Here is a 25,446-nt window from a genome sequence, read left to right as displayed (position 1 = left end):
TAAGCTGCCAGAGACTGCAGACCTGTAACAAGAGATGGTCATTTCCACTCTACAAGAGATGGTCACAGACTATGGACTTGCTGCTGGAGAAGGTCACAGACTGTGGGCATGCTGCTGGAGAAGGTCACAGACTGTGGGCATGCTACTGGAGATGGTCACAGACTATGGGCATGCTACTGGAGATGGTCAGACACTATAGGCATGCTACTGGAGATGGTCAGACACTATGGGCATGCTACTGGAGATGGTCAGACACTATGGGCATGCTACTGGAGATGGTCAGACACTATGGGCATGCTACTGGAGATGGTCAGACACTATGGGCATGCTACTGGAGATGGTCAGACACTATGGGCATGCTACTGGAGATGGTCAGACACTATGGGCATGCTACTGGAGATGGTCAGACACAATGGGCATGCTACTGCAGATGGTCAGACACAATGGGCATGCTACTGCAGATGGTCAGACACAATGGGCATGCTACTGGAGATGGTCAGACATAATGGGCATGCTACTGGAGATGGTCAGAGACTATGGGCATGCTACTGGAGATGGTCAGACACAATGGGCATCCTACTGCAGATGGTCAGACACAATGGGCATGCTACTGGAGATGGTCAGACATAATGGGCATGCTACTGGAGATGGTCAGAGACTATGGGCATGCTACTGGAGATGGTAAGAAACTATTCACTTGATACAGGAGTTGGTCAGAGACAGTGGACATGCTATAGGTGTTATTGGGGACATGCTTCAGAGTCATAGACTGGAGTCAAATGACATGCTATTACAGCCTTTTTTTAATCAGTGCTTCCACATGTGTGCTTCCTACAGTGTCCTTAAAAATGACTTTAGTAATCACCAAACATATAATAGTGTCTAAAGGGATCCGATCTGTGTTTGATTAGCTTCAGCGGAGGTCTGGGGAGACATTGGGGGTTAAAAGCAAACCTGTTACCCCGACCAATGCCATCACATATGGGGCTCATAAGCCCTCTTGTGATAGCAATGAAGTTAAAAAATAAAAGGGCTTAAAAAAATTGATATCTAATAAATTAAATAAGAAAAAAAAAAAAAAAACATTTTTTAAAAAAGGTACCCCCATCACCCAATGCATTTACGTGAATGCAAACACTCAGCAATTGCGCCACACATGTGAGCTATTTTCACAGACGCCAGAGTGGGGGCAAAAATTCTAGAGCCATAGTTCACTGTTCGCTCTAAATTGATAAACTGTAATTGATAAAGTGTCCCGATGGACTATTTTAGATACCCTAGTTGTTTACCAGTTCACTGACAAACACAATTTTAAGTGTTGGCGTATTTCGTATTTCTATTTATTTAAAGCAACCCTAAAAAAAAAAAAAAAAAAAAATGGGTAATATACTGTGTTTGTGTGAACCAAAATTTCATTTAGTGTATTTTTTTCTGAAAATATGTGTTTAATAAACCTTTAATGCAAATATCGTGCAACATAAAAAAAATTGCCACCATTTTAATCTCCACTTTAAGAAAATTATTAATTGTTTGGGGATTTAAAGTAATTCTCTACCAAAAAAAAAAAAAAAATGTAACAAAAAATTCCCCTGGTAGAAAAGTGATTTACTAAAGGAATAGAAATTTGTCTGTGCATCCGTCTTTTATGTATCTCCACTTCTGTGTTTTAATGTTTTCTTCTCGGTGTGCCCTAGATTTGTGCAGCGCTGCAGAGGATGCCGACATTCTATAATCAAAGTGAATATTATTAAATCTTATACACAGAAGCTGTAATAGTGTTAGAGGGTTGTAAGGACTGAGGACAGGAGAGGGTTACAGAGCTGCCTATACAAAAGCAGGCTACGTTATTACACTGCTCTGCTCCAACCTTGCCCTGTCAAATAACAACCCTTCACGGATGAGAGGCTCTGGATGAAGAGAACTTCTCTCTCTGCAAAGTGACTGCAGGCAGCTGAGCTCGACCTTCACCTAGCACCATCCTCTGCTACAGATCTCATTACTACCCCACAGGGGGGAAATCCACATCCACTGACCGGTCTCTGGCGGCCGGAGAGACAGCCGACTGTGATGGACAGGCAGGATCTCCAGCTTAACGTTCTCCATGGTGCTGGCCAGGAGCTGCGTGGCTTCCATCACCGTGCAATGTTCTGTACTGGTGCCATCGATGGAAAGGATGTGATCTCCGGGGTGCAGCGCTCCACACCTGGAAGAGGAATAGATGGAGAAGATTATATTACAGAGTTACAGGCCCTGTTCCCACCTGAGTGTTTTTCAGCTCGTAAGAAACGCTCATCTCTGAAGTCCAGTGGCTGGTGGTGATCCATGGACGGGGGGGTGGCAGGCGGACCACACTATACTCCCACCCGGACCACACCAGTTCGCACACCCCCCCCCCCCCATCACCGGCTCACTTACATTAAAGCGCTAAAGTTGCCCTGGGACACTCCTGCCTGGCCCCATTAGAAGCCTCCCATCAGCTTCATCTCCGGCGGCGGCTTCCCCTGGCAGTGACGGCGGCGGCTTCCCTGTTGACTCCTCCCTCCTCCTCCTCATTGGCCAATAGCATGGCCTCTCCTTTTGGCCAATTGGGAAACGGGTCTCATGACCCACTTCCTGATTGGCAAGGAGGAGGGTCTGTGTGACAATAGCAAATTTTCATTCGCTATTGTCAAACAACTGGGTGGGGTCGGGGCGCAGTGCTCTGCGCCCTGAGCCCACCCTTTTTTTTAGCCTGTGAGAGCCTCTGGCTCTAATCACATGGTTAAAAAAAATAAAAAAAAAAAAATAAAAATCCCCATTGAACTCCATGTGTCTGGCACCCCACATGTAGATTAGGGTGTATATGGGGCGCCCCTGCGCCCCATATACACCACCCGCCACTGCTGAAGTCTCAAAACACCCAACAAGCAAAATCCCATTAATTTCCATTGCCCCTGTTCACATGTGAGCTTCTTTTTTGGCAGATTAAAAGCGTTTTTGTTAGATGTCAATGCCTGCCACCAAACACCTGCAAAAAATGCCTGAAAAACTGAAAAAAAAAAAAAAAAAAACTACTGAAAACCCCCCCAAAAAAACGCCCAAAAACAAAAAAAAAAAACGGGTGTGAATGGACCCTAAGATGCAAAAAGGGTTTTTGCTCTTTCTTTACATTTGCATTACAAGATAAAAATATAGTGGTCTACTATTTCATGAAATGGTCACTCCAAAATCCAGAACCAGTGGTTTTGAGGACTAAGATCTAGGTGCAAGTAGATGTCAATGCAGGAGAATGTCCAGTAGATGTCCCTGCACCCAATAAGCAAGTGTGGGATTTTACATTTAGATTTACAGATGGGGATGATGTGTTGGGCTTAAAGTATATGTGATCACATAATCTCTGTTCAAGGAGAGAGCTAGGAGGTGGAGAAACAACAGAACACTGAACTTCCCAGTGAATGGCTGTGCAGGGGAAAGGGGGGGGGGTGTCAGCACAAGTCTGACCATTGGAAAACAGGCAGGCTGCTCTCCCAGCAAAGCCAAAAAACTGACCGCTCTGATTCACTACTTAATGGCTGTAAAATCTATCTTTCATTAAATCTTTTTCTTGCTGTGTTTTTTTTTTTTTTTTTTTGCCTCCTTGTAACATCCTCCATGAGCTTCCAAACCTCTCCTCTTCCTCACTTCTGTTTGTTCTGAATGAGCAGTATACATTAGTTGTGGTCATGAGCACTCCTCTATGCAAGCTACACATCTTATAGTCCATCTCACCAGAGTGTAAGGCTCGGTTCACACCTATTCTGTTTGTTTTTGATCCATTTGTGCAGTGCTTTTTGTGGTGCCTTTTGCGTTTTTCCACACATTTGTACTGCATTTTTTTATGCATCTTGCATTTTTTTACCCTTTATTTTTTTAGCAAGCCGTGCCAAAATCACGGTAAAAATGCACTACATGCTTTTCTGCAGCTCAGAAAACAGAAGCACTGTTTTACGTTTAAAAAAAAGTCCCTGACCCTTTCCAAAAACGCAGCGGCTGAAAAAGAAGCATAGATGTGAACATGTCCCTTAGGAAACCATGTTAAATGAACTGTAGTGTGATTCTCCAAAAAGCACCAAAAAACACATAGGTGTGAACCAGGGCTAAGAGGGGGTGGCTATGTTCCAGTGGGATCACAGAAAATGAACGTAGTCACCCTCTAACAGGAAGTCAGGTCACAGCAGAAAAAGAAAAAAAAATTTTTTGGAGGTGGCTGAGAGCAAGAGAAGGATATAAGGGACTTTTGGGACTGTATTTGAGGGACTTAAGTCAAAGAAAAATTGACGGTTATACCATAAGACAAATATATTCAACACTCTGGTCTCCATGGATAGATTATGATCACCCAGATTAGAGGGCACTGCAGTTGTTACCTCTTCATCCCCCCCCCCCCCTTTTAGAAGTGGGAGTGAGACTTTAGGCTATGAGGCTCTCTTCTTTCCTTCCTTTCTCTCTCTTCTCTCCCCCCCCCCCTTTTTTTAGCCTTATTTTTTGGTTACCATAGAAAGTAACCATACTGGTACAGTACCTACCCCCCTCTTTCCTATATACGGGTGTAACATGTGTAGCACCCTTCTATGTAGGTTCTAGGATAAGTGTATTATAGTTTTTCCTCTTACTTAACAGGAAAATTGACAGAAATGTACTTAGCTTTCTGCTTAACAGAGAAGCTGCAATTGATTAGTGTAGCCTGCTCAGTGTGCTCAGCTGCTGTTTGGTTCTATCTCTGGCCTCTTCTGTATCTAGGTAACCGAAGAAGGTTCTTGGTGAATAGGTGGACGCTATGCAGAGCACAGCCTGAAAATTAATGCCACTCCAGCCAAGCCCACTGATGGTGGCCCTAAGGCATGCTGGGAGAGGGTATTTATTGTTTCAATACTCTGAGGGTCTTTCCTGGAGAGTAGAGTTCTAGTCTGGGGGGGGGGGGGGCGGTAGGCGACCTGAGGGCCTGAAGTCAGAGAGAATGACCCTGGTTCTACAGGGAGCTGGCTGAGGGGGACTATCTATTGAAGATCTGGTCTGTACGCTGCCTCTCCAAGGCACTTTCTGCCCTGCAGCCTCAGGTGGGCAGCCTTAGAGCCTGAAGTCAGAGAGAGTGACCCTGGTTCTACAGGGAGCTGGGTGACAGGGGCTGTCTTTTTGAAGATCTGGTCTGTACACTGCCTCTCCCAGGCACTTTCTACCCTGCGGCCTCAGGTGGGCGACCTGAGGGCCTGAAGTCAGAGAGAGTGACCCTGGTTCTACAGGGAGCTGGCTGACGGGGGCTGTCTTATTGAAGATCTGGTTTGTACGCTGCCTCTCCAAGGCACTTTCTACCCTGCGGCCTCAGGTGGGCGACCTGAGGGCCTGAAGTCAGAGAGAGTGACCCTGGTTCTACAGGGAGCTGGCTGACGGGGGCTGTCTTATTGAAGATCTGGTCTGTATGCTGCCTCTCCAAGGCACTTTCTACCCTGCGGCCTCAGGTGGGCAACCTGAGGGCCTGAAGTCAGAGAGAGTGACCCTGGTACTACAGGGAGCTGGCTGACGGGGGCTGTCTTATTGAAGATCTGGTTTGTACGCTGCCTCTCCAAGGCACTTTCTACCCTGCGGCCTCAGGTGGGCGACCTGAGGGCCTGAAGTCCGAGAGAGTGACCCTGGTTCTACAGGGAGCTGGCTGACGGGGGCTGTCTCATTGAAGATCTGGTCTGTATGCTGCCTCTCCAAGGCAATTTCTACCCTGCGGCCTCAGGTGGGCAACCTGAGGGCCTGAAGTCAGAGAGAGTGACCCTGGTTCTACAGGGAGCTGGCTGACGGGGGCTGTCTTATTGAAGATCTGGTCTGTACGCTGCCTCTCCCAGGCACTTTCTACCCTGTGGCCTCAGGTGGGCGACCTGAGGGCCTGAAGTCAGAGAGAGTGACCCTGGTTCTACAGGGAGCTGGCTGACGGGGGCTGTCTTATTGAAGATCTGGTCTGTACGCTGCCTCTCCCAGGCACTTTCTACCCTGCAGCCTCAGGTGGGTGACCTTAGGGCCTGAAGTCAGAGAGAGTGACCCTGGTTCTACAGAGGAGGTGGCTGAGGGGGGCTGTCTATTGAAGACCTGGTCTGGTATCACTGGTATAGAGTGTCTCTTGGTAGTTGGAAGAAGGCAACCAACTGTCTCTGGACATTTTGTGAGCACAGAAAACCTAAAGGATCTATAGACTTGTGCACTTAACCCCTTATGGCGCACTATATAGTCAGCTGAGAGGCCAGACAAGGGATATCCTCAAGAGCTTTGTCCAGTTACTGCTGCTAATTAGGGACTTTGCTCAAATTTTTTTTAACCAAAAATATGTAGCAGAATACATACTGGCCTAAATTGATGAACAAATTTATTTTTTTAAATTTTTTTATTGGATAGTTTTTATAGCAGAAAGTAAAAAATTGCTTTTTTTAAAATTGTCAGTGTTTTTTTGTTTATAGCACAAAAATTTAAAAAACACAGGGGTGACCAAATGCCACCAAAAGAAAGCTCTATTTGTGGGAGAAAATCAAAAAATGTTTTTTGGGGTACAGCGTCGCATCACAGCTCAATTGTCCTTTAAAATAATGCAGTGCCATATCGCAAAAAATGGCCTGGTCATGAAGGGGGGTAAATCTTCCGGAGGTCAAGTGGTTAAATAAGAGTTCAGTTAAATGTCCTCAGCTGTGAATAGTTCTATTTCTTGGAGTTTCCCAGTAAATCCCCTTCCCTATCCAAGTTCTTCAAAAATAAAGCAACAAACCCTAGACTGATCATTGAAGACGAGTAAAAGTGTGTGCACCGGACTTTGTGAATCTACCTTGTTCCTGGCTGCAGGGGCAAAAGTGGGTAAGACCTGGGCGAAGTTCCAATGGCTCCTATGGAGGTAGTGCTAGACAGGCAACATTACCAAAGGCGATTTTATCCTTTAGGCCCCTTTCACACTTGTGTGACCTCATAGTCGTGCGATTTTGACTGGACTTGAAGCAATGTCTATGTCTATGGACCTCAAAACACATCAAAATTGGACCAAAGTAAAGCAGGGACTACTTTCAATTCATTGCAACTTGAAGAAGTCGCACAGATATGAACGGTATTCATTGGAAATCACGGAGTACGATTTTGCAGTCCCAAATCGCAGGACCAGTTGCACAAGTCTGAAAGGGGCCTAATCATGTATCTGCTATAAAATCAGATCAGAAAGTTGCCAATTGATCTTGATCATGCAAAAGAGTGAGAGCCGCTGGCAGAGGAGATCAGATTGTGTACTATATAGACTATTTGCATGTGGTTATTGTATATCACAATGTGAACAACTGCAGAACAAGAGAAGGACCCTACAGTAAAAATAAGTATATTACCATCACCAGAACAATGACCACTCACCTGTCCGCCACACTGGCTGGCTTAACCTTGTCGATGATTATCACCTGCTTGTTCCGATGAGTGCTCGTGCTCAGCGAAATGCCCAACGTGGAGCCGGGTGTCTTGGCGATTTCCACCAGTAGGGGTCCTGATGCGTTTGTCACAGTGTCTAGAAGAGAAGGATCATGGGTAAGCATGGAACACACCATAGTGATCCTTGTTTAAATCATTCCTGGCACTCAGGATATACTGTACATGAATGGTGTTTGTAAACCCTTACATATACCCAGTGAAGTGACTGGCCTCAGGTGATAAACCTCCTAGATAAGTTATACCTGTTTATCTGAAGCCAGTGGGAGCTTCAGACGGACCACATCAGCCCACACACCATACCTACCCTCCCCCCCGCACCATACTCTCTGTGCTCTGCGCCCCGAGCCCACCCATTTTTGAAGCCTATTAGAGCCTCCGGGTCTAATTACGTGCTCCAAAAAAAAAAAACCCCATTGGAATCCATGCGTCCAGCGCCCTGCATGTAGATTAGGGGGCCAAATGCATGGATAAGGGGGGCGGCGCCCCTGCACCCCCCAATGGACAGGCCGCCACTGTCTGCAGCCCTCCCTTCTCTACTGCCATTCAAAGTGCAGAATGTATACAGCTTGTCTGAGCTTTCAGAAAGCAGGGGGTGGAGAGCTGAAGTTACACTCAGTAGATCTCAGTGAGCAGAGCTCTGAGAGCTGATTGGAGGAAGGGTACACACCCCCTTTCACACAGTACACAGGAACAGAGCTAAGGCTGTCAACCACAGGCTGTGTACTGGAGCTTCCTCCACGGTCACCTTTTTATTTCTTGGTGACAGGAAAACGTATCAGAAGGGACTCATGTAGATAGCAAAGGAAGGAAGCAGCAGAGAGAAATTACACTTCACTTTCTGGATTGAGACGAGTACACACTATAGAAGGTTGTGCTTTGTTCATATTTCACGGTCAGAAGTTTACAACCACTTTAAGGTGTGCCCCAACAATACATAAAAGGATGATAAATCTATAGGACATTGTGGATGATAAATCTATAGGACATTGTGGATGATAAATCTATAGGACATTGTAGAAAGACTGTTGTCAGGCGTGTCTAGCGCTCCTTCTGCATTATAGCTGCTGGCTCCAGCATTCTGGTTTTGCTTATGAGGCATATTCCCTGTCTTGTCTGGCTACATCAACCACCGTGTAGGTGAACAGTCTCTGGGTGGAGACCAAACCTGATTTAAGCCAGCCAAGCCTGCAGTCTCATGCTTGTGATATTGTGTTTGTAACACGTGCTCCAAGCTCTCAGTTGTCTGCCCTGCCTGCTAAGTTTTGAATCCCTTGTTGGCAACCTAGGATTGGATATCGTCTATTCTCTTAACTCTGCCTGCCTTTTGACTACAGATGTGACCCTGACTATTCTGAACCTCGCCTGACTTTTACCTAGACTGTGATTGAACCACTCTTCCTGTCTGCCAATCGAAAGTACCTTTTTGCTGTGCTCAGTTCACGCCTGCCCTGCCATGGTAGCCAGGCACTATAGCATTCTGTATAAGTCCTGGGGGTCAGCCGAGTACCGGTAGGCCTTCTTGCCTTATGGGAAACGGGGCTGTTATAGGCGAAGAACACAGAAGCCAGCTATAGTGCCTGACCACCTGCATTAGGGGTAGGTGAGACAACTGTAATGTGTATGGCCATCTGCCTTTTAAAATAGCTGTTAAAAATTCCTATTTCCACCACCTAAAGCCCCCCCGCAGCAAGTAGTAGCGGTAACAAGCATAGGCAAATGAGTGTCACAATTTTATCATAAGTGCAGCCGATCTTCATTTGGTGCAATAAAAAGTAATTAACCACTTGCCGACCTCCTGCCGCAGCTTTGTTGCGCCAAAGGACGTAGCCCAATGTCCGTCGCGTGGGGCTGGGGGGCAAGCTCGCGCTGCCGCCGGCACACTCCCACCCCCTCTAGGCAGCGGGATGCACCTGTGATCGCCGCCAGGCAACCGCGATCGCTTCCCGCTGAGAGAGGACGGTCAGCTGTTGTAAACACAGCAGACCGTTATTCCCTCTGGTATGATCACAGAGCGCCTGTGATCCTTCTATATAGGATCACAGGTCTCTGTGGTCATTTCACAAGCCCATCCCCCATACAGTTAGAAAACACTCCCCTAGGCACACACTTAACTTTACCCTTCCCTGCCAGTGTCATAAGTACAGTAACAGTGCAAATTTTTAGCACTGATTACTGTAGTAATGTCACTGGTACCCCCCCCCCCCCCCAATGTCAGTTAGGGGTCCAATCTGTCCGCTGCAATGTCGCAGACCCGCTAAAAATTGCTGATCGCCACCATTACTAGTAAAAAAATAAAAAAAATAAATAAATAAATAAAAAAGGACATAAATCTTTCCCCTAGTTTGTAGACGTGATAACTTTTGCGCAAACTAATCACAATACGCTTATTGTGATTTTTGTTCCCCAAAAATATGTAGCAGAATACAAATTGGCCTAAAAAGGATGAAAAATCTTGATTTTTTTATTTTTATGGAATGTTATATAGCAGAATGTGAAAAATATTGGGTTTTTTTTTCGGAATTGTCGCTTTTTTTGTTTATAGCGCAAAAAATAAAAAATCGCAGAGGTGATCAAATACCACCAAAAGAAAGTTCTCTTTGTGGGAAAAAAAGGACATAAATTTTATTTCAGTACAGTGCAGCCCAGTGTCCAAAGGGAGGGGATCATTCTCTGCTTCAGTATGTCACAGTACATGTTGGCATTCATGGTTCCCTCAATGAACTGTAGCTCCCCAGTGCAGGCACCACTCATGCAGCCCCAGACCATGACACTCCCACCAACATGCTTGACTGTAGTCAAGACATACTTGTCTTTGTACTCCTCACCTGGTTGCCGCCACCAGTGGCGTAGCGTGGTTTGTCAGCGCCCGGGGCAAGGTAAGTAATTTGCGCCCCCTACACAAATCTACTAGACCACTACACTGACCACTGCGCTGACACCTACACTGACCTAGCTGACCACTACACAGACCTATCTTATTCCTACACTGACCTACCTGATTACTATACTGACACCTACACAAACCTACCAACCACTACACAAACCTACCTGACCACTACACAGACACCTACACTGACCTATCTTATTCCTCCACTAACTAACCTACCTAATTTCTATACTGACACCTACACTGACCTACCTGACCACTACACAAACCTACCTGACAATTACACTGACCCCTACACAGACCTACCTGTTTCCTGGACTAACCTACCTGATCACCATACTGACACCCAGAGATACCTATCTGATCACTACAGAGACCTAACTGATTCCCACACTAACACCTACCTTGACCTACCTGACCACTACACAGACCTACCTGATCACTACACTGACCTACCTAATTACTATACTGACAATTACACAAAATGAAATGAATGGGCTGCCTACATGCAGAACACAGGAAGCAATGTTATAAAGCTAGCCTCAGATCCTTCACATCACAATCCTGTCATTACAATAGTGTTTTCAGTCCCCCTGCACATCACAACCCCCCCCTTCACATTACTGTCCTTAGCCCACCTTCATATCCTCCCCTCACATCCTTATCATCACCCCCACACCTTTACATTCCTATCCTTATGCCCCTCATCCTTCACATTTCTGTCCTCAGCCCCCCTCTGTATTCCTGTCCTTAGCCCCCTTTATATCACCTCCCTTCCGCCTTTACATTCCTGTCCCCCCCCACCCCTTTACATTCCTATCCTCACCCTCAGTACCCCTTTACATTCCTGTCCCCCACTACCCCTTTACATTCCTGTCCCCCACTACCCCTTCACATTCCTGTTACCCACTACCCCTTTACATTCCTGTCCTGCCCCACTACCCCTTTACATTCCTGTCCCCTAGTACCCCTTTACATTCCTGTCCCCCACTACCCCTTCATTCCTGTCCCCCACTACCCCTTTACATTCCTGACCCCCACTACCCCTTCACATTCCTGTTCCACAGTACCCCTTTACTTTCCTGTCCTCAACTTTACCCCATCTTCAGATTCCTTTCCTCACCCCCCCCCCCATCTTCAGATTCCTGTGCTCACCCCATCCCCCCCCCTCCATCTTCAGATTTCTGTCCTCACCCCCCCCCCCATCTTCAGATTCCTGTCCTCAGCTCCCTCCCATCTTCAGGTTCCTGTCCCCCACTACCCCTTTACATTTCTGTCTCCCCAGTATCCCTTTACATTCCTGTCCCCCACTACCCCTTTACATTCCTGTCCCCCACTACCCCTTTACATTCCTGTCCCCCACTACTCCTTTACATTCCTGTCCCCCACTACCCCTTTACATTCCTGTCCCCCACTACTCCTTCACATACCTGTCCTCCCCCACTACCCCTTTACATTCCTGTCCCCCACTACTCCTTCACATTCCTGTTACCCACTACCCCTTTACATTCCTGTCATCCCCCACTACCCCTTTACATTCCTGTCCCCTAGTACCCCTTTACATTCCTGTCCCCCACTACCCCTTTACATTCCTGTCCCCCACTACCCCTTCACATTCCTGTCCCACAGTACCCCTTTACTTTCCTGTCCTCAACTTTACCCCATCTTCAGATTCCTGTCCTCACCCCCCCCCCCCATCTTCAGATTCCTGTCCTCACCCCCCCCCCCCCCCCCATCTTCAGATTCCTGTCCTCAGCTCCCCCTTCTCAGCACCCTCAGCTTCCTCCACAATCCACATTACTCATAGAGCCGACAGCATGTAGACAGCTCCGCATGGAAGGCGGCAAGCATGAAGTTGACATCAGAAGCAGGACAGCTCTTGAAGGAGGGCGGGATCTGCACAACTTTTCCTGGTAACCAGCTTGTGATTGGTTGCTATCAATCACCTGCGGGTTAACTTGAAGTCCCGCCTTCCATCCGGAGCTGTACTGGCTCCTATAGCCTCCTGCCTCCCGCCGTCCATGCAGGGCTTGTTCAGGATGGCTGGGCGGGCTCCTAAATGGCAGCGTGACACTGGCGCGGCCACGGGATGCGCCCCCCCAGATTTTGCACCCGGTGCGGTTGGCCCCCCCAGCACCCCCCACGCTATGCCTCACCTGGTTGCCGCCACACACGCTTTACACCATGTGAACCAAATAAATTCATCTTGGTCTCATCAGACCACAGGACATGGTTTCAGTAATCCATGTCCTTAGTCTGCTTGGCCAATCCATCACCTTTACCCTCTGCTTCTTACTTAGCAAGGCAGTGGTCATCTTGGAGGTGTTTGGGGTCGTTATGTTGGAATAATGCCCTGCGGCCCAGTCTCTGAAGGGAGGGGATCATGCTCTGCTTCAGTATGTCACAGTACATGTTGGCATTCATGGTTCCCTCAATGAATTGTAGCTCCCCAGTGCCGGCAGCACTCATGCAGCCCCCAGACCATGACACGCCCACCACCATACTTGACCGTAGGCAAGACACACTTGTCTTTGTACTCCTCACCTGGTTGCCCCCACACACACTTGACACCATCTGAACCGAATAAGTTTATCTTGGTCTCATCAGACCACAGGAGATGGTTCCAGTAATCCATGTCCTTAGTCTGCTTGTCTTCAGCAAACTGTTTGTGGGCTTTCTTGTGCATCATGTTTAGAAGAAGCTTCCTTCTGGGACGACCAATTTGATGCAGTGTGCGGCTTATGGTCTGAGCACTGACAGGCTGACCCCCCCACCCCTTCAACCTCTGCAGCAATGCTGGCAGCACTCATACGTCTATTTCCCAAAGACAACCTCTGGATATGATGCTGAGCACGTGCACTCAACTTCTTTGGTCGACGATGGCGAGGCCTGTTCTGAGTGGAACCTGTCCTAGTAAACCACTGTATGGTCTCGGCCACCATGCTGCAGCACAGTTTCAGGGTCTTGGCAAATTTCTTATAGCCTAGGCCATCTTTATGTAGAGCAACAGTTATTTATTTCAGATCCTCAGAGAGTTCTTTGCCATGAGGTGCCATGTTGAACTTCCAGTGACCAGTATGAGAGAGTGAGAGCGATAACACCAAATTTAACACACCTGCTCCCCATTCACACTTGAGACCTTCTAACACTAATGAGTCACATGGCACTGGGGAGGGAAAATGGCTAATTGGGCCCAATTTGGACATTGTCACTTAGGGGTGTACTCACTTTTGTAGCCAGAGGTTTAAAAATGAATGGCTGTGTGCTGAGTTATTTTGAGGGGACAGCAAATTTACACTGTTATACAAGCTGTACACTCACTACTTTACATTGTAGCAAAATGTCATTTCTTCAGTGTTGTCACATGAAAAGATAGAATAAAATATTTACAAAAATGTGAGGGGTGTACTCACTTTTGTGAGATACTGTATATATGTATTATATATAAATATATACACATACATACACACACACACATTTTGTACTTTAAACTTAGTAGAGCGCTGGAGGTCCAGTCCTGAAGGAGTTACATGTTTTCCGGGTAAATCCATGGAGACAAAACTGAATCTGGTCCAATCAATTAATTTCCTGCATGGGGTGGAAGCAGAGTGATTGTGCCTTGGAGCGCTGCAGTCTGTTAAATGACTTCTAGTGAGCGTTATCAGAACACTGGTGTTCGACCTGCCCTGGCCGCCAAAAGATCAGCATGGAAAAAAACTTGGCTCCTATCAGCCCGTACTGTCCTGAGATAGCAAATAATTCTCATTATGGTAGCGGGATATGAAGAGGGGAGAGTGCCAAGATTTTGTGACCTGTACTAGTCAGTGGAACAAGTCAAGATCTCTACTAAGTGCAATCTGTAGCTACCCGAAGAAGTGGTGTAAAGTGAATATGAAATGTTGGGTCTAAAAGAGAACCAGTCATTCTGGATGTGAATATTTAGTCTTTCAATTGAAGCCAAGGTCAGACATATTTTTTATGCTTATGTTTAGGGCCAGAGAGTCCAGTATTGTGTAAGTATAAAGCTTCCAGGTATTTACAACCTTTCACAGAGATCCCAGTACTCCCCCTGTGATCCCAGTACTCCCTCTGTATTCCCAGTACTCTCCCTGTAATCCCAGTACTCTCCCTGTAATCCCAGTACTCTCCCTGTAATCCCAGTACTCCCCCCTGTGATCCCAGTACTCCCCCTGTGATCCCAGTACTCTCCCTGTAATCCCTGTACTCCCCCCCTCCTGAGATCCCAGTACTCCCCCCCTCCTGAGATCCCAGTACTCCCCCCCCTCCTGAGATCCCAGTACTCCCCCCCCCTCCTGAGATCCCAGTACGTCCCCCACCTGAGATCCCAGTACTCCCCCCCCCTCCTGAGATCCCAGTACTCCCCCCCCCCCTCCTGAGATCCCAGTACTATCCCCCCTGTGATTCCTGTAGTACTCCCCCCCCCTGAGATCCCAGTACTCCCCCCTGAGATCCCAGTACTCCCTCCCCCGAGATCCCAGTACTCCCTCCCCCGAGATCCCAGTACTCCCTCCCCCGAGATCCCAGTACTCCCTCCCCCGAGATCCCAGTACTCCCTCCCCCGAGATCCCAGTACTCCCTCCCCCGAGATCCCAGTACTTCCCCCGAGATCCCAGTACTCCCCCCGAGATCCCAGTACTCCCCCGAGATCCCAGTACTCCCCCGAGATCCCAGTACTCCCCCGAGATCCCAGTACTCCCCCGAGATCCCAGTACTCCCCCCCCCCCCCCCCGAGATCCCAGTACTCCCCCCTGAGAGCCCAGTACTCCCCCCTGAGATCCCAGTACTCCCCCCTGAGATCCCAGTACTCCCCACTGAGATCCCAGTACTCCCCCTGAGATCCCAGTACTCCCCCCTGAGATCCCAGTACTGCCCCCTGAGAAGGACTTCATCAGAGCCATCTTTGTTCCCCATCATCCAGGATCACCATCTACTTCTTGGGACAAAGGTGGCGGCTCAGAGATGACAATCCCATAAATCCTAGTGCTTATGCAGCTCTTGGTGGTGTTCACAAATCACTTGGTCAGAGATCGAACAAATGCTTGTGGTTGCCTGCAGCAGAGTGACGCCATCCACTCTGCCAAGGCAAAGTCACTGAACTGGGGCTCAAAGACAGCTTTATAAACTCATGCAAATTTTGCATATTTGTGGTGGCAAAGAGGATGGGATTTAGGGCCCCTTCACACTAGAATGCAGTGCTGAAAACCCACCTTCCATGCTGGTGTCCCGCACCGCATTCAAATCACACTGCCCTTGCAATCTGCAGCAGCTGTCAGTGCAAGGTTAACAACAACCCAAATGCAGATCGCATGGTACAAATGTGTCCAGAAGTAATGCATGCACTACTTTTGGTGAAATACGGTGCAATTTCAGCCCATTCAAAATGAATGGGCCAAAATCGCAATGCACACAACTGCATGTGAATCGCACAAGAACATGCTGCATGATCATGTGCAATTCATATGCAGTTCCAAGTATGAATGGGCCCTTATTGCCCAAAATTCTACACATGTGTCCATGGGTGGCAGAGCATTCTGTGTTGAGAATGCGCACACCCAGCACTGTGACTGAGCCGTCAAAGACAGGTCATAGTCTTTGCTAATGATTGGTAGCCAATGGGGCCACCTATCATGTGACAACTGTGATAGCTAATAACAGCAGTCACATGATTAGTCTATCCTTCCCACCCCCCCAGAGAAGAGACACTGTAAAGGGGTGCTGGGGCTGGGTGGGAAGGGGTTCATAATAAAAGATTGGGCATTTCTGAGAAAGTATAGTATTAGATTAAGACATGCCAAAACTTTATAATCATTAATGAGCATTGTCAGGTGACCTCTGACTTTACATGGAGTGTCAAGAGGTCACCTGAACCCTTACAAGCACTGCCCAGGTCAATCGCTTAACACTGCGTGGGCAGGAGCTGGGAAACTCCAACGGGTTCCTTTAATGTGAGATTTATTGCACCTTTATGTTGATAGTGTCTGCTGTCAGATTCTTTACCCCCAGGTGATTTTCTTCTAATGTGGGGTACACACTAGTAGAAAATCTGCCAAAAATTCCCATCCGAGGTAAAATCATACGATTTTCGACTAGTGTGTACACAACTTTCAGCAGCCGATGCCCACATTGAAAAAAAAATGGAGGGACAAACACCAAAATTTTTATCGTCCGTCCCCAGACGACCAATTTTCGTTTAAGGTGTATGCAGTACGTCCGCGAAAAATCGGATACGAAAGACCATGCATGAGCTGAAGGTTCGGACGACCCGGAATTATAGGAACAAATGTCCCAAAAAGAAAAAAAAAGAAAAATCGGGCGAGAAATTTCGTGAACATTATGCACTGTCAACTAAAAACGTTTATGACTGCTTAGCATGAGAGAGAAAAATCGGAGAATATTTTGTCCGATTTTCGTCAAGTGTGTACGAGCCTTTAGTGCTACCTAATGTTTGTCAGGTGTCTCCATATTATGTCAAGCGGATTACATTTTTCCAAAGTGCTCACAGGGGACCAAAAAGGAAATCAGGAATCTTTTCAAACCTGCCTACCAATACCTCACAGTAGTTGTTCTACTATATGAAAAGGAGGTGGAGATTCTAGAGCTGAGTTTCTCAACTAGGGTTCCAAGGAACTCTAGAGTTCCTCCAGAGGTTGCTATGGGTTCCTTGAGCAATTCCTGCCTCTCAGATTAGTTCCCACTGACTCCATTGGTCTTTTTAGCTATCTGTAAGGGGGGTAATTCTTCCCAATGACCACAAGTGTAAAGAGCATCCTTCCTACCGATCATCAGACTAATGTATCATGAGTTGTAGATATAGTCATTATTAGCAAGGGTTCCCTGAGACCAAGAAGTTTTTTTCAAGGGTTCCTCCGTGTTGAAAAGGTTGATGAAGGCGGTTCTAGTTGCTTGACTTTGGTGATCTCAACAACTTTAAGCACGATAGTATCTTACCCATAAGGGCGACATCATATTCGATCTGGAAGACGGCCTCCTGACTGCACTGTCGGAGGATGGTAAGGGCGTCCGAGAGGGGGACATTGTGAAGGGAGATTCCATCCACACACATGATCCGGTCACTAACTTTTAAGGTCCCTTCCCTGTGGGAGAAAATGTGATGGTTTTAATAATACATATAGATTTAATGGAGTCAGCTATGCTCTACCACAAGCAAAGTAAAAATGTTATATCAATATTGCATGATTATTTTATAGGCTTCAGCATTCAAATTGACTTTTATGAACAGAACATATAGATAATGTAAACGCTTTAGCTGGGGCACCCTCATGATCAAATTCATTTCAGGCATCTTGGAGCTCTTTCATGTAGGTGACCATGGAGAAGTAAAAAAGTCCAAAAATTGAGACCGCACTCAAGATGGCAAGATGAAAGCAAATGAACTCCTTTATTCCTCATAAATGAAGCAAACAGACGATGCACAAACAGATGTGTCGGGTTGACGCGTTACACAATGCTGTAGATCGCTTACTCATAACAACACACTTTCATCTTACTATCTTGAGTGCGGTCTAAATTTTTGGACTTTTCTGCGTTTGGATGATGGATCCGACCTGCACCAAGCCCTGAACTTGCACCTGAGCGGCTTTCCCTTTGTTTGTTCCATGGAGAAGTAAAAACAGGTGGATGAGCCACAGTTTGAGTGCCCCCCGCAATACCTTCCTAAAATTCTACCATTACAGCCATAATGGGTTAGCACATCTGCCAAGCAGCACTGGGTTTGTTGGTTCAAATCCATGGACGTGCAATCAGGGGAGGCAGAGGCTCTTTCACATAGGTGACCATGGAGAAGTAAAAACAGGTGTTCCTCTGTACTGAGTGGGTCAAATGGGAGTGGTTTCAGAATTATATATCAGCTGTGGCAGCTGCTGATATATAATGACGAAATCTGCTGGGTCTGCATCCCTTTAGACGTGTTCCTATTGGGAGTATCTCACCAAAAATTACATTTTTGTTGCAGGGGATGCCAGAAATCTAGGGACTTCTGGGAAAATTGGTGAGCCAATCACACAAGCAGGAAATTATGTTTCTGGGGGTGTGGTCAGTATACATTCTGCGTACAGAACACCTCCAGGCAGCCATATTTCATTGCATTTTCAGAAAATTACAACAGCTGCAGATTGAAAAGGAAAGGTCATTTTTAATAACATTCAATTACAATATGATTTGTGTCGCAATTGTATACGCTATATTATTTTTTCTTTATTTGCTATTTTTTTCCCCTGCGAAAGTGGAGTTACCCTTTAGGGCAACAGATTGCTCAGATGTCAACAGGGGCCATTGAAATTAATGAGATTTGTCTTGTTGGGCATTTTTAGAGCCGAGACTTAGAGCAGAAAACTGCCCAAAAACGCCTATATGTGAACAGAGCCTTACAAAATGACAGTACATGGGTCTCCAAGGAGACTGAGCTGTATGAGGGAATCACATATATACTGTACTCTTGGTAATAAGTAATGTGATCTATAGTAGGGCTTTTAACCAGTCAATTCGTTTTTATAAGGTCTTCAATAAATAAAAAAAATTGGATGGTTTCAAAAATATACAATTTGTCTTATAGATCCTTGGGCACCATTAAAATTAAGTGAAGTACCCCAGGACGACGTCATATGTGACGAAACGCGTCGGGTCGTGACGTGCTGACGTCACCTGTAAGCTGAGACAGTTCCCAGAAGAACGGGTGTAGCGGAGAGCCGACTGGCTCCGAAAACTTTACATTGTGTGATTTTTCTTGTGACACTGTAAGTGTAATTTTTAATCACTCAAAGTTTCCCTACGTTTTTACACTATGGAGCTTTTCATTTTTTTGGATTTACTGTCTGGAGTTGCTTCCTTGACCATATGATGGAAGCATTATACAGAGGATCAGTACCACTGGTATTTCTTTCCTATGGGGTTTCGACCTTTATAATCTTTTATATCTGGTAAGCAGGTCCTTTATACGGTGGCGAATACTCACTGGTGGAGGAGGATATTTTTTACGTGTGCATCTTTATGAGAATACCACATTCACATTAACCATTAATCGTGCTTTTCATGAAGAATTAGATCCTTATTATTCACTATTTTGGGACTTTATTTGCACTTGGTTGCAACATACTAGTTATATTATTTTCATTTATCATCACTGGTTTGATTTCTGTACATCATTATTGTAATTATTTGTTCATTTTTTTTATCATTATTGTAGCTCAAACTTTTGATTTTGATTTTCGTTTCTGTGTTATCTCACTGTAAGTTGCTGCTGAATTTTTTGCCATAACGAGCGCGGTTTAAGTGTATTTGCGCTAGTGATTGACCGATATCGTTTTTTCGTTGCCGATACCGATATTTTGGCCAATGCCTATCGGTATCGGCTGATATGCGCTATTTCGTACATTTAAAAAAAAAAAAAAAAAAATATATATATATATATATATATATATATATATATATATATATATATATATATATATATATATATATATATATATATATATATTTTATTTTTTTCTTGACAGGTACTCTTGTGGAGGGATCTGGGGGTCTAAAAGACCCATAACCCCTCCTCTGCACTTAAAAGCATTCAAAACGCAAAGTTTGGCTGTTTTGAATGCTGTAATTTTTTTGAATCTGGCGCCGAGTACCCGAAAGTGATGTCATGACATCACGTCCGGGTTTTTGCATGGAGACCCAATCAGAGCCGAATGCAGCTTTGATCGGGTCTTCGGCAGCCGCGCAGGCTGGTGGGACGGGAGACCCGGGCGAGCCACGGAAGGTGGCGGGAGGAGGGACGAGGTTCCCTCCCACTCCTTGTAATGACAGCCGAGCGGCTTCTCAGCCGCATCGGTTGTCATTACAAGACAGCCGACCATCGGCTATGGATGCCAGTACCGGGGCGATGCCTCTAGCTGCAGGCATCACTCGGTACAGCACTTTACGGAAATATCGGCAATATCGGTAACCTTCGGGGCCGATTCCCATATATCGGGGAAAGTGCTTATTGGCCCTCGATATATCGGCTTTGACGATAATCGGTCGATCCCTAATTTGCACCATTAAAATTCCAATTGTTTTAATACTCATGTATGTATCATTACAGCCAAACTGAGCTGTACACATGCCGTGGCAATTTTAACTCGGAGAGCAGAGTATGAGTTGACATAAGTTGAACTTGGTGGGTCAGTTGGAGGGGTTTTTTTATTTTTTCGTTTCTTTTCGTGTCTGCAGGTCCACTGTAAAAAAAATAAATAAAAAAAACTCCCTCTGAATTTTCTTACCTTCCTACACCCCCCCCTCCCCCCCCTGAGGTACTGTCGCAATAACCTTGTAGACAAGGATGCCCAAATCCCTGCGGACTCCACCGGTCTCTAAGCCTCTTGATTCCTAACTCTTCAATCAATGAGCAGCATTTCCATTAAGATATGCAGGTGCCCCGGCTGTGAAAGGCAGACCTAAGCAGATTGCTCTGATCAAAGTGAGCCGCCGTCGGATACCGCGGATGATTTAAGACATTTGTCATTTTAATTTGTTCGGTTAAGCGCTCTGAAAATTTCCCCCGAAAAAAAAAAACTGGAGCAGCTCGCTGTCTGGCGGGTGCCCAGGGTGGCGGAGGGAGGTAAAGCACCAGTTCTGAGACCCTGAAACAGATTGGATTGTCACGGCTCGTGGCTCAGGTTGTGTTTACTACTGACAGGCATTGAATAGAAGAGCAAATGATCATTATTTTATTTAAATGGGCAGAAAAATCTTACTTCAACATACATGGTAATCACCAGTGTTATTTTTTACATCAAATTTCGATTTCGTTTTATTCATAATCTTAACAAAAATGCCATTTTAGTTGTAGTCGTATTTTAGTCATCTGAATTGTTTTAGATTTAGTCGTATTTTAGTCTACTAAAATCTCCACTACGTTTTATCTGACTAAAATCCAATGGGTTTAATTAAATCCTAATGCATTATTTAAGCATTTCTCTAGAATTTCCAAAAACTCCCGGAGTTAAAATCTAATAACAGTTTATTATTAATGGTATTAAAATAGAACTACAGGCAAAACTTTTTTTTTATTCTTTATTTTGGATAGAGTAAGGGAGGGTTTGTTGCCATCTGTGTCCTGTTGTGGAGATTTCCCTTCACTTCCTGTCCCATAGCCAAGTAAGAGAGGAAATCTGTAAAGATTTAGAGAATTCCTTAGGCCCCCCCCGGAAGATTTCCCCCCCCCCCTATTACTTTTCTGGGGACAACCCAAATTTTGGGATTTATTTTACTTTCAGTTTCAATAATGGTAAACAGGACAAATAGAGAGGATGAATCTCTTTAACAGGGGCACAGACCGTGATAAAAACCCAACAGATCTTCTAATCCCTCTGCACTCTATCCAAAACTTAAAAAATAAAAATTTGCCTTTTAGGTTTAGGGTTTTTGTACTTTAACCACTTAAACCCCGGAGGATTTGGCTGCTAAAAGACCAGGGGGTATTTTGCGATTCGGCACTGCGTGACTTTAACGGACAATTGCGCGGTCGTGCGACGATGTACCTAAACAAATTTGACGTTCTTTTTTTCCCACAAACAGAGCTTTCTTTTGGTGGTATTTGATCACCTGTGCGATTTTTTGATCATGCGCTATAAACAAAAAAAGAGCGTCAATTTTGCAAAAATAACAATATTTTTCACATTTTTTTTTATATGAAATTCCCCCCCCAAAAAAAAAAAAAAAAAGTAAAAATCAAAATTTTTTAACATTTTCTGCCAATTTGTTTTATGCTACATATGTTTGGTTAAAAAAAAAAAAAAAAAAAAAAAAAAATCGCAAAAAGCGTATTTTGATTGGTTTGCACAAAAGTTATCGCGTTTACTAACAAAGGGAAAGATTTTTGTCATTTTTGTTGTTTTTTTTTTAAACGCGTAATGGCGGCAATCTGCGATTTTTTTTGCGGGACTGCGACATTGCGGGGGACAGATCGGACCCTTGACTGACATTTTTGACACTTTTGGGGTTACCAGTGACATTTCTACAGTAATCAGTGCTATATATATGCACGGTTACTGTAAAATTACACTGGCAGTGAAGGGGTTAACTTTATTTGAGAGGGAGGGGCTGTGTGTGTCCCTAGGGGCGTGGTTCTAACTGTGATTGGCTGTGGCTAGAGCTGTAGGAACAATAATCAACGGTCCTACATAGTAGAACCGTATGATCAGTGTTTCTACACAGGGGAGAATGACAGGCGGCTTGTTTACACAGCCTGCCTGCCTTTCTCACTCTCCCCCGACGATCGCAGAGTGACCGGCGGACATCGGGTCCGCCGGTCAAACGCACGGGGGGTCCGTGACCACGCGGGAGCGGGAGCGCGCCGGCGGCGGCGCGCGCTCGCTCCCCAGAGCCTCACAGGCTAGTGACGTACCGATACGTCACTCTGCCTGTGAGGGGCTGACCGCCGCAGTATATGTACTTGCGGCGGTCGGCAAGCGGTTAAAAGCCGGTTCACACTGGGGCGACTGGTCAGGCGACCTGGTCGCCTGACAAGTCCTCTGCCATAGATTAGCACAGGACCCGTTCGAATAGGAGCGACACAAGTTGCTCCGACTTAGAAAAAGGGTCCTGTACTACTTTGGGGCGACCTGGAGCGACCTGCATTGACTTCAATTATATTCTTATATTTATTATATATACTCTGCAGTTTTTATTTTTTGTGTCTATTACATATTTTTGGTAAAAAAAAAAAAAAAAAATCCCAATAAAGTGTATATTGATTGGTTTATGTGAACATTATAGTGCCTACAAACTATGAGATATTTGTATGGAATTTTTATTTATTTTTTTATACTAGTAATGGCAGCGATCAGCAACATATACCGGGACTGCATTATTGCAGCGGACAGTCTGACACTGACAGACACTTTTGGCACTTTGTTAGGACCAGTAGCACAATACAGTGATCAGTGCTAAAAAATATGCACTGTCACTGTACTAATGACACTGGCTCGGACGGGATTAACATCTAGAGCGATTAAAGGGTAACTGTATGACTAGATAGTGTTTTTGTGACCTGTGTGCTGCTTTTACTAGGAGAAGAGATTGATTCTAGTCCCGCTTTGCAGAGACACAGAATGCATCTTTCCCCCGTCAGAACTGAGCTATGCCTGGTTTACATACCTCAGTTTTCGGTGTATTGCTGCTGATCGGCGGGTGCCACAGGACATCGAGTGCCTGGCACCCGCAGATCAGCTTACATAGTTACATAGTTACATAGTGAGGTTGAAAAAAGACATCAGTCCATCCAGTTCAACCCATGATGTGTGTGTGTGTTTGCTTTTAACCGTACATTGTATACCCCTGTATGTTGTGGTCTTTAAGGTGTCCATCTAATAGTTTTTTGAAACTATCAATGCTCCCTGCTGATACGACTGCTTGTGGAAGAGAATTCCACATCCTTACCGCTCTTACAATGAAGCACCGCTTACGCACTTTAAGGTTAAACCGCCTTTCCTCAAGTTTTAGTGAGTGGCCACGTGTCTTATTGTATCTCCTTTCTCTGAATAGTTTGTTCCTTATGCTCGGGTCGCCAGTACAGTATTTGTACATTGATATCATATCCCCCCTCAATCGTCTCTTCTCCAGAGAGAATAAGTTCAGTGCTTGTAGTCTTTCCTCATAGCTGATGTCCTCCATTCCCCTAATTATTTTTGTTGCCCTTCTCTGGACTTTCTCCAGTTCCAGCACATCCTTCCTTAGGACCGGTGCCCAGAACTAGACAGCATACTCCAGATGTGGCCGGACCAGAGTCTTGTAGAATTCTTACAGCAGAAGCGGCCTGTGCATGCCCCCTACAGATGGAATTCCGGAATCACGTGTCAGATAGAGCTGTCAAAAGCCTTGGTGCTAGTAGCCGATTCAGAGGCAACACCACACCTCCATCAGCCTCTTCCTTCATCAGCTGATGGAGGCATGGTTTTGCCTCTGAAACGTTTCATGATTGACTACAAGCACCCTGGCTTTTCAAATCTCCATCTCAGCTATGAGGAAGGGGGGTGTGCACCCGAAACACATCAGTTACCAGCACCATGGCATTGCTTGTTTCATCACGCCATTCCTGAACCAGATCATGCGTAATGTTTTTAATACCTTCCTTTCCGTCTTCGCCCTCACGTGTGTTTTTTTGTAAGCCAAGTCTATGTCTGCTCCCACATTTTAGTTCAGTTTTTGGAAACTTCTGGTTTTGTTGATGAAAATTGCCATTGATTTTGGTCAGTTTTTGTCAATTGATAAAAATTCAAATTGATTTTCGTCTAGTTTTCATCACTGAAAACATGCCCTTTGATGAAAATGAAGAAAATATTGTCAGTCACACATGAAAATGCATTCCCTAACTAAATCCCTAAGCTTGCTGGAATTGATTTCTAACCAATCCTGCTGGAATGTAACCTGGTGTGTTCCCAGCTCCGCCCCCTGTTTGAGCCCTCAACTGCCTCATTGACATAGGAACATATTAGGAATTATGCACAATCAGGGCTTTTTTTCAGGTGGAGTTTGGTGGAACTCAGTTTCACCCCCCTTGGCTCAGGCTCCCTGCTCATCACTATCACTTGTAAACACAGAAGTCCGGCTTCAGTGTTTACAAATGCCAGCATGTCTCCCAATGGCTCCCCCAGATCTTATATCCTGAGCGGCTCCCGCTGAGTGCAGGATGGGAACAGAGGAGATGCAGGTGCCCAGGGTGCAATGTAGATGCCTACACCCTCACTGGACTAGTGTGAGAGAGGCGGAGCCAAATACAGTGTGCGGGAGTACTAGAGATGACTGGGTGCTTCAGCTTAATTCAGTAACAAAAGCAAGACATGTGGAAGATGGTGGGGCTTTTAAAGAGGTGGAGAGAAGATGGGGCAGTGGAGTGGGGGTTGCATGCAGAGGTCAGAGCTGAAGACGGGTGAAAATGAAATGTGAATGGAAATGCAGAGGTCAGCAGCTGTGGAAGAAGGCTGAATTCTGTAGTGTGTGTGTGTAGCACACCCCTGAACTCTGCACTATGTACGTAGCGCACTCCCAAACCCTGCACTTTGTACGTAATACACTCCTTGTGTTCAATGCCTCTT

At 45.7% G+C, this 25,446-nt stretch overlaps 1 protein-coding gene across 7 annotated transcripts in view; it reads right to left on the bottom strand.

Moving 5' to 3' along the window:
• The window catches only part of GRIP2 (glutamate receptor interacting protein 2), a 653,251-nt gene that overhangs the window by 106,460 nt on the left and 521,345 nt on the right, over positions 1-25,446 (bottom strand). For all 7 annotated transcript variants that reach the window (XM_082265350.1, XM_082265349.1, XM_082265353.1 and 4 more), the window contains exons 7-9: positions 17,309-17,454; positions 7,381-7,528; positions 2,034-2,203 (exon numbers count right to left, since the gene is read on the bottom strand). In XM_082265350.1, the coding sequence (XP_082121476.1) occupies positions 2,034-2,203; positions 7,381-7,528; positions 17,309-17,454 (464 nt within the window). The remainder of the gene's footprint in view (positions 1-2,033; positions 2,204-7,380; positions 7,529-17,308; positions 17,455-25,446) is intronic.

This window comes from Pelophylax lessonae (assembly GCF_965119305.1).
Source record: "Pelophylax lessonae genome assembly, chromosome: 8".
NCBI classification, from domain to species: Eukaryota; Metazoa; Chordata; class Amphibia; order Anura; family Ranidae; genus Pelophylax; species Pelophylax lessonae.
This window is presented reverse-complemented; position numbering and strand designations above follow the sequence as displayed.